The sequence below is a fragment of the Mobula hypostoma genome, chromosome 22 (genome assembly GCF_963921235.1).
Source record: "Mobula hypostoma chromosome 22, sMobHyp1.1, whole genome shotgun sequence".
Taxonomy (NCBI): Eukaryota; Metazoa; Chordata; class Chondrichthyes; order Myliobatiformes; family Myliobatidae; genus Mobula; species Mobula hypostoma.
This window is the reverse complement of record NC_086118.1, coordinates 2173077-2186396: the sequence shown is the minus strand read 5'-3', so window position 1 is coordinate 2186396 and position 13320 is coordinate 2173077. Positions and strand designations below refer to the sequence as shown.

The 13320-nt window shown below is 46.7% G+C and overlaps 1 protein-coding gene across 4 annotated transcripts in view; it reads right to left on the bottom strand.

Moving 5' to 3' along the window:
* Nucleotides 1–2234: 2234 nt before the first annotated feature.
* The window catches only part of LOC134336468 (WW domain-binding protein 2-like), a 76339-nt gene continuing 65253 nt past the window's right edge, over nt 2235–13320 (bottom strand). Inside the window, exons 7-8 of one of the 4 annotated variants that reach the window (XM_063030724.1) lie at nt 10176–10240; nt 2235–4044 (exon numbers count right to left, since the gene is read on the bottom strand). In XM_063030724.1, coding sequence (XP_062886794.1) covers nt 4003–4044; nt 10176–10240 — 107 coding nt within the window. In that variant the 3' untranslated portion in view covers nt 2235–4002. Of the gene's footprint in view, nt 4045–10175; nt 10241–11302; nt 11641–13320 lie in introns of those variants that run through there. The other 3 variants (XM_063030725.1, XM_063030727.1, XM_063030726.1) reach the window with 3 other exon arrangements.

Below are 13320 nucleotides of genomic sequence, written 5' to 3'. Positions count from 1 at the left end.
AGGACCGAGCTATGCATCTTGGTCACACTGATGGTAATGGAGCACTGGATACCTTAGGGAATTCATCACTGAGAGTGGTATCTACAGCCAGATTCAACAGGGCCCAATTACAGTCTGCAGGCTGTTTACCATCTCAGTCTTACTCCACTTTATTACAATCTACAATTTCACATTTTCAGTAATTAATACTGTACAATACTACCCCATCTCTTGCCAGACAAATCTCAATGAGCTGGGATAAACTGACCATGGGGCATGGATTCGCACGTCATTCACTTTGACCATCAGCCCATCCCGGATTCATTCTTTTTTTGTCTCCTATTCTGCTGTTGCCATAATAAGCAGTTTAAGTGAGCTTCTCCTTTGCTGGGATAGAGATAGTCTGCAAATAAGTAAGGTTTGGGGAGGAGGAGGGAAGCAGAGAACATGAACATCCATCCGTGTGGGATAAAATGGAGCATACCTTCACCTGGGTCGTCTGTGGAACCACTCTCTCTGACAGGTAGGCACAAGGTCACCCCAAACTTGGGCCTAATTAACATTTTGTGTGCAAGTTCCTGGTCTCTGTACCAATAGCATTGCAGGCATTTGAGGAGAGCAGTGATCTGAATAGGGGGTTGGTGGGTTGTACTGGATAGGAGTTCTGGCAACAACTGTAGAACTTGGGGAAGGAGTAACATTGTTCAGAAAAAGGGCCTCAACCCAGAGGTTTGACTATCCATTTTCCTCTACAGATGATTCCTGGTGCACGAGTTTTTCCAGCAGATTTTTGGTCCCATTAACACTGCTCTCCTGCCTTCATCGACACTTTTAAAATTTGTGCATGACTTTACATTTCATCAACAATCCTTGAAAATTAGTGTTCATTTTACTCTGATTTCTGAAAGGGGAGCTGGCATGGGTGCCAGTTTCCATGGACAGCTGGCAGAAGAAATGGATCAACCACACTGATGAAATATTCAGTGTCCAAAACTCATTCCTCAATGCTGCTCCACTGAACGACTGAGATCAGCAGAGTACAGTCATGCTGATTGAAGACTTAGTATCAGCTTTGCATGGGCGGACCAAAGACTGAATCACTCATATGGAGAATTTTCAACCCATTGAAAGCACTTCACATTTATTTCCACTTGCGCTTTCCCACAGTTTGGGTTTCTTCTGCCTTCTCGTTTATAGCCAATTCAATTTTCAAAATTACTTCTGCTCTTCCATACTTGCAGGTTGTCTGAAAATCTGTACCTCTTCCTTTAGTTTTTGCCTGAAATTTGTGGCAACTGACTACTTTGACACCGGAAACAGTGACTCCCTATTGACCCTATCTAATCACAAAATAATCTGCAGATGCTGGGGTCAAAGCAACACTCACAACACGATGAACTTAGCAGGTCAGGTAGCATCCGTGGAAAAGATCGGTCGACGTTTCGGGCCGGAACCCTTCATCAGGACTGTAGGAGGAAGGGGCAGAGGCCCTATAAAGAAGGTGGGGGGAGGGTGGGAAGGAGAAGGCTGGTAGGTTCCAGGTGAAAAACCAGTAAGGGGAAAGATAAAGGGGCGGGGGAAGGGAGGCAGGGAGGTGATAGGCAGGAAAGGTGAAGAAGGAATAGGGGAAAACACAATGGGTAGTAGAAGGAGGCAGAACCATGAGGGAGGTGATAGGCAGCTGGGGGACGGGGGGCAGAGTGAAATAGGGATAGAGGAAGGGAGGGGGAGGGAATTACCAGAAGTTGGAGAATTCTATGTTCATATCAAGGGGCTGGAGACTACCTAGACGGTATATGAGGTGTTGCTCCTCCAACCTGAGTTTAGCCTCATCATGGCAGTAGAGGAGGACATATATATGGACATATCTGAATGGGAGTGGGAAGCAGAGTTGAAGTGGGTGGCTACTGGGAGATCCTGTCTGTTGTGGTGGACAGAGCGGAGGTGCTCAATGAAGCGGTCCCCCAATCTGCGTCGGGTTTCACCGATGTAGAGGCCGCACCGGGAGCAATAGATGATCCCAACAGACTCACAAGTGAAGTGTTACCCATTGTGTTTTCCCCTATTCTTTCTTCAACTTTCCTGCCTGTCACCTCCCTGCTTCCCCTCCCCCACCCCTTTATCTTTCCCCTTACTGGATTTTTACCTGGAACCTACCAGCCTTCTCCTTCCCACCCTCCCCCCACCATCTTTATAGGGCCTCTGCCCTTCCCTCTTCAGTCCTGATGAAGGGTTCCGGCCCAAAACGTCGACCGATTGTTTCCACGGATGCCGCCCCACCTGCTGAGTTCCTCCAGCATGACCCTATCTAATCATCTTCATAATATCTCTCACCTCTTGATCCTGAAGAATATTCCCAATTTATCTTGTCCCTCTAATATAACTGGTGCTCATTTGGTCCCATTCTGGAAAATTTCCTCTGCCAGCACACCGAATAATTAGGAAAGATTACTCGAGGGCATATATAGCAGAACGTCCTTTCACTTACCATGTGCTCTGATACATTAGACCAAGAAACCCACTGATCTTTTGACTGAAAGGCCAATTATAACATTTCTGTATTTCTGTAGCTGCAACTAACAAAAGGTGGCATGTGAAGATTCATCACTCACATCGTACTGCTGCAGAATCCAGAGACACACTTTCAGCAACACTTGCTGTTGTGGAACTGTGTTACCCCACAATGGGGCTGCCCTGACCAACCCACTCCCCTGAGGTACAACCTAGCTTGAAGCATCCCATTAACTAGCCCACGGTACTCATGTCCTAAGGTACACAGAACCCAGTTACCATCTGCACTAACAGACGGCTGTCAAGCATCACATAGTGTTGTTGACAAGAGCGAGGGGCTTCCAGTGACCGAACATCATTTATCTATTAACTATGATCTTTACAACTTGCGTCTCTTTCCTTTTCGAGAGCTCATTAGGCTCAAAAATGCTGCAGGCTTTCCTCTATTATTACATTCTTACTATTGTATAGCACTTTGGGATAATTTTTGCAAGGCCAAACCAGAATGCAAGCTCTTCCTGCACTATGGTGAATGGGCTTGAGGGTCGGATGGGCAATAGGTAACCTGGAGGTATCCATAAGAACAGGGTAAAAGATTCTTGAAGACTCTAAGCAAATCTGAAATTAGGCTTTCAGAATATTAACCCATAATTATTAAGTTGCTCATTTGCTATATCTTTATTTGAGTGCAGCTCCCGGTGCAGAGATTTGCACAGCATAGAGAAAGCATGGAGATTTCAAGCCTGGCAGTGACAGGAACATTAAATTCAGACTTGGTCCTTTGCTTGTTTCCACACTCCTGAGCATGCTGCATTCTGCAGTAGTTCTGGCTCCAGTCATGATGTGCTGTTCCATTTGTCTGGAAGTTACTTCACTCACTAGCTGCCAGCAGACCCAAGATATACATGTGAGCAGGTTCTTTGGGGGAGGGGGTGGCCTTGCCTGCTGTTTTGCAAAGTCCATCAGAGATGGAGTAGTGTAATGATAATGTCAAATAAACTGTACTAGTCTCCCTATCTTCTTGGATCAGAGGTGGTGGTGGAGGGAAATGAAGAAGCATTTAAAATTATGAAGGGTGCAGAAATATTAAAGAAAGAAAACTGCTATTATTGATGGGGTCAAGAATTAGGGTACAGAATGAAGATGATCGCCAAAAGGACTAATATTTAAAGCTTACTTACACTGTGAGTTACTGGGGTTTGGAATGCACTGGCCGGGGAGGCACACTCAACAACAACGTTCTAATGATAGCTGGATGAGAACTGTAAATAATTCACAAGCTTGCAGACAGGGAGATGCTAGATTACTCTGGAACAGAGTGAATAATTCATGTGGCCATGCAGACAGGGAGATCTAGGTTACTCTGGGTCAGAGTACAAGCAGATTCAATGAGCTGAATCGTCACTCCTTTGTGATCTGGGAAATGAGGTCCCGGGTTACACAACTACTGGTATGGGTTGAGAGCACTGTGGAAGGGGCACGATGTGCAGTTACTGGCTTGTTAACCTGCTGTCACTGCCTCTCAGCATGCTGCGAGTATGGGGGGGGCTGCTCCTGTTTGGGAGGGAAAACAGAAGAAAAGTCAGCATCATCAAACACAGACAGAAGCAGAACAAGGATGATAAAATGCAGGAAACACAAATACAAGCTTATCTCTCTCTCCATTCTCACCGAGCAGAAATCCGACCTGGATGTTGCAGACCAGCTATAGCTGAATCCCAGTGTTAAGCTGTTCTGTACTGGCTTCCATTTGCCAGCTGAGAACATCTCGGCAGGGTGGGGGATTAGGTAGGGTGGGGTGTAATTATGGGCCAGAGAAGACCTAATCACCTATCTGTCCTCCACACCTCCCCACGCCCACCTAGACTCTGGCTTCCCCTCAGCTGATCAGGCACAAATTTACTCCCCATTCATCTTCAGACCTCCCTCCAGCTCCCAAAACACAGCCTTTCCTGCAGGAATCAGCAGGCTATGGCGGTTCCCTGTCTGTCATGGGATCATCAGCACTTTTAAAACCAGGGGAGTGCATCTAGTCAATGATGGTATGTTTCCACTTCAACCATTCCGGTACAGCATGGATTGTTGAAATTCAGTTAAGATGGTGGCGTGCTCAGTCGCAGAAGCCACTCCAGGTCCAATCAAAGGTGTAAATTGTTCATCATTTACATCTTTTACATGTTTGCAAGACACTGCTGTCATGTACTGCAAAGAACGTTGTGTTTTGCAGATGTACCGCATGAGTGAGTTGTTCAATAGTGAAGGGGCTGGACGTATTGAGTATCGTTGTTGTGTTGTGACCTGGATATGTTGCATACCATTATTGTGCTGAGGCGGTATGCAGTGCAGGTGACTTGTTTTGGAAATCTTTATTGCAATCTCAAGACTGACGGCGAGGGGGCTGTGTTGCCTGGCAAGGATAATTTTCACATTAATATTAGAAATGAGTTTATTATTTATTACTCAGCCATATGAAACAGTGTTTCTCCTGGGCCAAGGTGTAAAACACACACAGCATAAGCACAAGGCACACACGTTTAAGCAAATATAGTCATGCAAAAAAAAATATATACAGCCAAGTTCCTGACTGACATGTCCCATAAATTGATGGTACAGTTCCCAGCAGTCCACGTACAAACAAGCACTCGCAATGCAGCTTGTCATTTCACCAGTCGAACTCTGCAAGACAGCTCTGATGAGAAGCTTCAGCCCCTAACCGAGCACGGACACTGTGCTACACCACCTCCAACTTCACCAGACAAGCCGCGGCTTGAAACCTAGTCCTTGCTACAACTGAGACCGCGCAGCTCCCCCGCCGTGTGTCGCACCAACAAACAAGGGAAAAGGGCTTGCAGCATTTTACATTACGATCGCAAGAGAAATGTCCAAGACAATCACCTGCCACTACTCTGCACACCGCCTTCACGCACCAGCTCCGACCTCTTCAATGCCTTCCTGTAGCAGGCAGCAACATGGTTCACACCAAGTCCAGCACCTCCACCGTCAAGCAGCTCACTGATGGAGTAGACCTGCAGTATCTGACGTTCTTAAAGTCCAGCACTGCCTTGCAATCGTAAAAAAGGTGTTGAAAGAAAGACAAAAATGCCTTTGTCTGGTCTCTGAGAGGCCGCTGCGTCTGAGTGCATTGCCACCTTACCAGAAACTGTCTGCAGAATCATAGAATGCAGGGCATGGGATAAAGGGGGCAGAGGTAATTCAGGGGGCTCTCAGAAAGGACACCTTCCTGCAGTGCTGACCCTGCAGTGTTGTCATTACAGCACATGCCATTATCAATGAGGCATACAGCACAGAAACAGCCCTTTGACCCAAATCATCCATGTTGACCATGTTGCCCACCTGAGCTAGTCCCAATTGCCTGTATTTGGCCCGAATGCAACCTTTCTTTTCCGTATACATCTAAACGTCTCTTAAGCATTATAATTCTAGCTGCCTCTACCACTTTCTATGGCAGGTCATTCCATATATCTGTTGCCCTCTGTGGCAAAATTTGCCCCTTAGGTCATTTTAAAGTTTATCCTTTTCACCTTAAATCTATGTCCTCTACTCTGGGAGACTATTCATCTTTTCTCATGATTTTATGTACTTCTGTAAGGCATGGGACAGCACAGTAGTGTAGTGCAGTGCCAGCACAATGCTTTACATTACTAGTGACCCGGGTTCAATTCACGCTGTTGCCTGGAAGGAGTTTGTATGTTCTCCCCGCGATCTCATGGGTTTCCTCTGAGTGATCTGGTTTCCTCCGAAAGTCCAAAGACGTACTGGTTGATAGGTTAATTGGTCTTTGTAAATTGTACCATGATTACCTCGGGGGTTGTCGGGCGGCACATCTCGAAGGGTTGCTGGTTGAATAAATAAGGTCATCCCTCAGCTTCCTTACACTCCAGGAAAATGCCATTGTGAATCTTTTCTGCACCCTCTCCAGCTTAATAACATCCTTCCTCTACTATAGTAACCACTACTCTTCACAGTATTCAAAGAATGGTCTCGCCACATCTTGTAAGATAACATCAGAACTTTTGTATTCAAGGCTTCACCATTTCTAGAGCAAACCTGCATTCAGCCTCTTCCCTATCCTATCCAACTGTGATGCCACTTTCAAGGAACTACACATTTGTACCCCTCGGTTTGTCTGTTCTACAAAGCTCTCCAGTACAGTTATACAGAGATTGTAGGTTCCAAGTTTGATGCCCTGGTAACGGTTTCACTGCTAACGTTGTAGGGTATTTCATGATTTCACGTAATGGGCTTTCTGTAGAAGCAGTGTTTGGGTTGTGGTAAGAGATAACGGGTACATTATACTTTATTGTCGCCAAACAATTGATACTAGAACGTACAATCATCACAGCGATATTTGATTCTGTGCTTCCCGCTCCCTGGAGTACAAATATTAAATATAAAATATTATAAATATTAAAAATTTAAATTATCAATCATAGATAGAAAATAGAAAAATGGAAAGTAAGGTAGTGCAAAAAAACCGAGAGGCAGGTCCGGATATTTGGAGGGTACAGCCCAGATCCGGGTCAGGATCCGTTCAGCAGTCTTATCACAGTTGGAAAGAAGCTGTTCCCAAATCTGGCCGTACGAGTCTTCAAGCTCCTGAACCTTCTCCCGGAGGGAAGAGGGACGAAAAGTGTGTTGGCTGGGTGGGTCGTGTCCTTGATTATCCTGGCAGCACTGCTCTGACAGCGTGCGGTGTGAAGTGAGTCCACGGACGGAGGATTGGTTTGTGTGATGTGCCGCACCGTGTTCATGATCTTCTGCAGCTTCTTTCGGTCTTGGACAGGACAACTTCCGTACCAGGTTGTGATGCACCCTAGAAAAATGCTTTCTATGGTGCATCTATAAAAATTAGTGAGGGTTTTAGGGGACAGGCCAAATTTCTTTAGTTTTCTCAGGAAGTAAAGGCACTGGTGACCCTTCTTGGCAGTGAACTCTGCTTGGTTGGTCCAAGTCAGGTCATTTATGATATTGACCCCGAGGAACTTAAAGCTTTTGACCTGTTCCACTTGCGCACCACCAATGTAAGTCAGGTCGTGTGGTCCGCTACTCCTTCTGAAGTCAACAACCAGTTCCTTCGTCTTGCTGACATTGAGGGATAGGTTATTGTCTTCGCACCATGCCACCAAGTTCTTAATTTCCTCTCTGTACTCAAACTCATCATTACCTGAGATACGGCCTACGGGTACTTTGGAATGTGAGCCATCCAATCAGGAGAGCAGGGTATTTTTGTGTGGGCTTTTGTCTTTGTTCAACAGGAGATGAAGAGAGGAGCCACTGGAGGGAACCGGCTGTAGGATTCAAACCGGTGGGGAACATGACCCAGTGGAGCAGGGTTCAGAAATCTGCTGAGGATCGGCCGATATGGCTTTTGGAAGAACTCAGCTTCAACCTGTGTACAATTGACTGTTAAAGTATAATGGGCCCTTTCTGTGCTTTTCTTTCATTTTCTTACTAAGCACTTCATTAAGTTACTATTCATAAATGTACTTTGTTTAACTGTATGCAGTGTGCAATCTGTTATTTCCTGCAACGGTCTGTAGCAGGGCATCAAATCACACAGCGTCCACACAAACCGGGGCTTGGGTGGGAGAGACATCCCAATCTCACAGATTTGGCAGCAGCGGAGGGTGTGTACGCTAGACTTGCCAAGCCGGGCAATGGCAGGTTTCTTGGCTCTGGTGCTGGAAGGCTGCCAGCAGATGACAGCAAGCCACTTCCTGGAACCTGCACAGGTTACACATGAAACATGGACATGTGTAACTTTTTAAATTTTTATTCAATTATTAACATCTGAATGGATTTTGTTAATTGCCAACCTCCTTGGTAAAATTCGTGCATGTAATACACCTGCGGCTCACAAGCTGTGAAATGTGGACCCCTGGTGGTCAGAAGGAAAGGAAAATATAATAACTTTATAGAAATGTCTTGAAACACCAACATCCTTAGCTACAATTGTTTAATATTTCTCAATGAAAGACTGTTTGGCCCATCAAGCCTACAGCAACCATTCTCCTCTGTAAAGTTCTCTCTCACATTTATTTATTTAGTGAAGCAGCCATGAAGCCCCAGCAACCCCAATTTAATGCTCACCTAACCGCGGGAAAATTTCTAATCACCATTTAACCTACCCGGTGCAGCTCTGGACTGTGGGAGCACCCAGGGAAAACGCATTCCATGGGGAGAACGTACACAACCGTGCCGGAATTGAAATCCGAACTGCAGAGCACCCCAGCTGCTACAGCGTCGCGCTAACCACTGCACTACCGTGGCGCCTGCGTGACAATCAACTCTCTTGTCCTGATGAACTCTCAGCCTGAAACATAGACTGTTTATTCATTTCCATAGATGCTGTCTGACCTCTGAGTTCCTCCAGCACTTTCTGTGTGCGTTCCAGTCATTTTAATATTTATAATCAACTCTCTTACCAACCTACACTACAGAGGTCAGTTACAATGGTCAGCTAACATACCAACCAACAGGTCTTTGGGATGTGTGAGGAATCGACAGCACCCAGGAGAAACCCATGTAGTCATAAGGTGAACTTACAATTCCACACAGTATCCCTGACTGTGAGGCAGCTACACTGACTGCTGTGCCCATGCCATCTGATCTCAGTTCCTCCTTGTAACACCTGACCTACAGGCATCCCTACATTCAATTCAGCTTTCATAACATTAAGTTCAAAATTCCAACATATTTGCTCTTGCGAATGTCAGAACTAATTTCCTCTCTCCATTTTAACATTGTTTTTTCTAACATTCTTTTGACACCTCTCATAAGAAGATTGTGGGGATGTAGTTATCACATCAAGTGATTTTTCTGTATTTTCCGAATTACAGACAAAACTCACTAATGTCTGTAAAAACAAAGTTCAAAGTACATTTATTATCAAAGTATGTCTATGTGATCATATACTACCCTGAGATTCAATTTCTTACAGGCATTTATATGAAGAAATACAATAGAATTACAAACAAAAATTACACAATACCAAAGACTAACGAACAACCAATGTGCAAAGAGTAAAAAATAATTTGGAGAACATGAGTTGTAAAGAGTCTGAGTAGTAGTGAGTGAACTTATCCATGCCAGTTCAAGAGTCTGATGCCTGTGGGGTAACAATTGTTCCTGAACAGAATCCATTATCCAGGGACAATGTTTACAAGTGTTCTGGGATGGTCTATCAACTCTCCAGAGCTTCACAGAGGCACATGGTAACCTTAAATGCCATGCACAACAGAAAAGGGCACACAGAGGGCCCAAGAGGTAGACAGGGTGAGAAGCTGAAGGAAGGGAGGCTCAGAGTGGGCATGAAGCAGGAGGAACCTTCTCTTGACATAGAAAGCTCAGCTGGAAATCCCACAAACAGGAATTTAGGGACGCCACATTTACTGGCTCCACCCTCAATACCTAGGGCTTTATTACCCAGGCAGCAGCTGTCAACTTAATTAAAAGGATTCCAAGAGGGATTTCGTCGGGGTGGGTGCTTTCTCTAATAGCATTATCTAGAACTAGGGCATCATGGTGGCATTTGAGGTTAATGTGAAACAGAAACTGCTGACATTTCAGCAGGATTACTGGATAGTGATCAGTAAAGAACATTAGCAACAGTTTAAATTTAAAATGCTTGCCATCAGAAAGATCCACACTGCCCACCCTCTTACCATAGGCACTGGTGTAGTGGGAGGGTTCGGCTGCCCCCTGTTCACACCTCCATCCCCTCCTGCTGCTAGTAAGAAATGACAAGGAGTTATCACGTGTGGACTGTCAACACAAACCTGCAATGCCATCCAGAATGGCTTCCTAAAAGAGATGCAGCCCCCTCCCCACCTTCCCGATATTCTTCTGTTATCTCCCGAACATTTAACTTCTCCCACTACTCATATGGGTAGTGAACCTGGTCTTCATCTTCCCCTTATCAAGTACACTTCGAATGTCAAAACCTTGACAATGGCTGATAACCTGTGTCCCTGGAAGCTGATGCCTGAAGCAGTGTTATTACTGATGTCTTCACTGAATCTACAGAGAGATCTGGTACCACTGTACTTGGATCCTTGTGATCAGATCTGCTCTCTTTACCTATAGGATACACCCGCAATAAAACAAGTGCAGGAAAGATTCAAGGTAGCTTCCTGGGAGATGGGTTTGCCTGCCACATGAAAGGAGGTTATGAGGTCTGGGAGAAAATAAAGAAGATCGCATTAAAATGCACAGCATTTTTAGAAGGCATGACAGGGCAGATGCAGGGATAATGTCTCTCCTGGATTGGGAGTCTAGACTGAGAAGTCACAACCCCAAAGTAACAGATTAGCCATTCAGTACTGAGAGGAGGAGGGTTCATCATCTGGACGCAGAATAGGCTCAAGGGACAATGGGTTACTCTTGCTTCTATTTCCTACGCTAGAATAGTCCATGCAATCTGCAGACGGTACACACCACATCCACCATGCACTAATGGGAGGGAACAAATGTTTAGGATGGTGATTTGCAGTGCCAATCAGGGAGGTTGCTTTGCCCTGACAGCTGCTTTGAGCTTCTTTCAATGCCAGTACTATACCCAACTCGGCCAGTGGAGGCTGCTCCATCATGTGCCTGGCTTGTGGCTTCGAAGAGCCGGAAAGGATTTATGGAGTCAAGATGAGAGCCTCCCACTACAGGAGACCCAGACCCTGACCTACTCTTGCAGCCACAGTATGTGTGTAACGGCGCTGTCGTCCAGCTGTTGCAGATGGAGCATTTGACAATGGCAGAATCACCGAACACCAAGGAATCTCACTTGCTGGAGATTGTATGGTGTGAAGCTGACTAGCCTATGTCTGAACATTTACGTCCTGCTGCTGTATCTGCTCGCATTGTTAGTGGAAGGTGAACACTGTGCATCAGCAAACACCCAACTGAAGACCTCATGATGGTGGAAATGTCACCAAAGCTGAGGAACTCCTGGAGATGTTCTGGGCTGGAACAATTGACCTGCAACAACAGTTTTTCTTTGCCACTGCAGTAGACTTCTCTTGAAGCCAACTAATTTCAGTTACCTGAGCTCCTTAATGCCATACTCACTGACATGAAAGGCGGAGACCCAACATCACCTTTGCTCTATGCTTGGACCAGGTCTGGTGCAGAGTGATTCTGGCAAAACCCAAAGCACAACTGTCACTTGATGTCTCTGTTGTTGACACCATCCATCATTTCACTGATAAGTGAGAGCAGACTGCGTCGTAATCAGATAACTTGGATATGTAAACACGAGGAATTCTGCAGATGCTGGAAATTCAAGCAACACACATCAAAGTTGCTGGTGAACGCAGCAGGCCAGGCAGCATCTCTAGGAAGAGGTACAGTCGACCTTTCGGGCCGAGACCCTTCGTCAGGACTAACTGAAAGAAGAGCTAGTAAGAGATTTGAAAGTGGGAGGGGGAGGGGGAGATCCAAAATGATGGGAGAATGCAGGAGGGGGAGGGAAAGAGTGATAGGAGAAGACAGGAGGGGGAGGGATGGAGGATAGGAGAAGACAGGAGGGGGAGGGATGGAGTGATAGGAGAAGACAGGAGGAGGAGGGATGGAGATAGGAGAAAACAGGAGGGGGAGGGATGGAGTGATAGGAGAAGACAGGGGGGAGGGATGGAGGATAGGAGAAGACAGGAGAAGGAGGGATGGAGATAGGAGAAGACAGGAGGGGGAGGGATGGAGGATAGGAGAAGACAGGAGGAGGAGGGATGGAGATAGGAGAAGACAGGAGGGGGAGGGATGGAGTGATAGGAGAAGACAGGAGGGGGAGGGATGGAGATAGGAGAAAACAGGAGGGGGAGGGATGGAGATAGGAGAAAACAGGAGGGGGAGGGATGGAGTGATAGGAGATGACAGGAGGGGGAGGGATGGAGATAGGAGAAAACAGGAGGGGGAGGGATGGAGTGATAGGAGAAGACAGGGGGGAGGGATGGAGGATAGGAGAAGACAGGAGAAGGAGGGATGGAGATAGGAGAAGACAGGAGGGGGAGGGATGGAGGATAGGAGAAGACAGGAGGAGGAGGGATGGAGAATAGGAGAAGACAGGAGGAGGAGGGATGGAGATAGGAGAAGACAGGAGGGGGAGGGATGGAGTATAGAAGACAGGAGGGGGAAGGATGGAGTGATAGGAGAAGACAGGAGGGGGAGGGATGGAGATTGGAGAAAACAGGAGGGGGAGGGATGGAGATAGGAGAAAACAGGAGGGGGAGGGATGGAGTGATAGGAGAAGACAGGAGGGGGAGGGATGGAGGATAGGAGAAGACAGGAGAGGGAGGGATGGAGATAGGAGAAGACAGGAGGGGGAGGGATGGAGGATAGGAGAAGACAGGAGGGGGAGGGATGGAGTGCTGGAGAAGACAGGAGGAGGAGGGATGGAGATAGTATAGAAGACAGGAGGGGGAGGGATGGAGTGATAGGAGAAGACAGGAGGGGGAGGGATGGAGATAGGAGAAAACAGGAGGGGGAGGGATGGAGTGATAGGAGAAGACGGGGGAGGGATGGAGAATAGGAGAAGACAGGAGGGGGAGGGATGGAGATAGGAGAAGACAGGAGGGGGAGGGATGGAGATAGGAGAAGACAGGAGGGGGAGGGATGGAGTATAGAAGACAGGAGGGGGAGGGATGGAGTGATAGGAGAAGACAGGAGGGGGAGGGATGGAGATAGGAGAAAACAGGAGGGGGAGGGATGGAGTGATAGGAGAAAACAGGAGGGGGAGGGATGGAGTGATAGGAGAAGACAGGAGGGGGAGGGATGGAGGATAAGAGAAGACAGGAGGGGGAGGGATGGAGATAGGAGAAGACA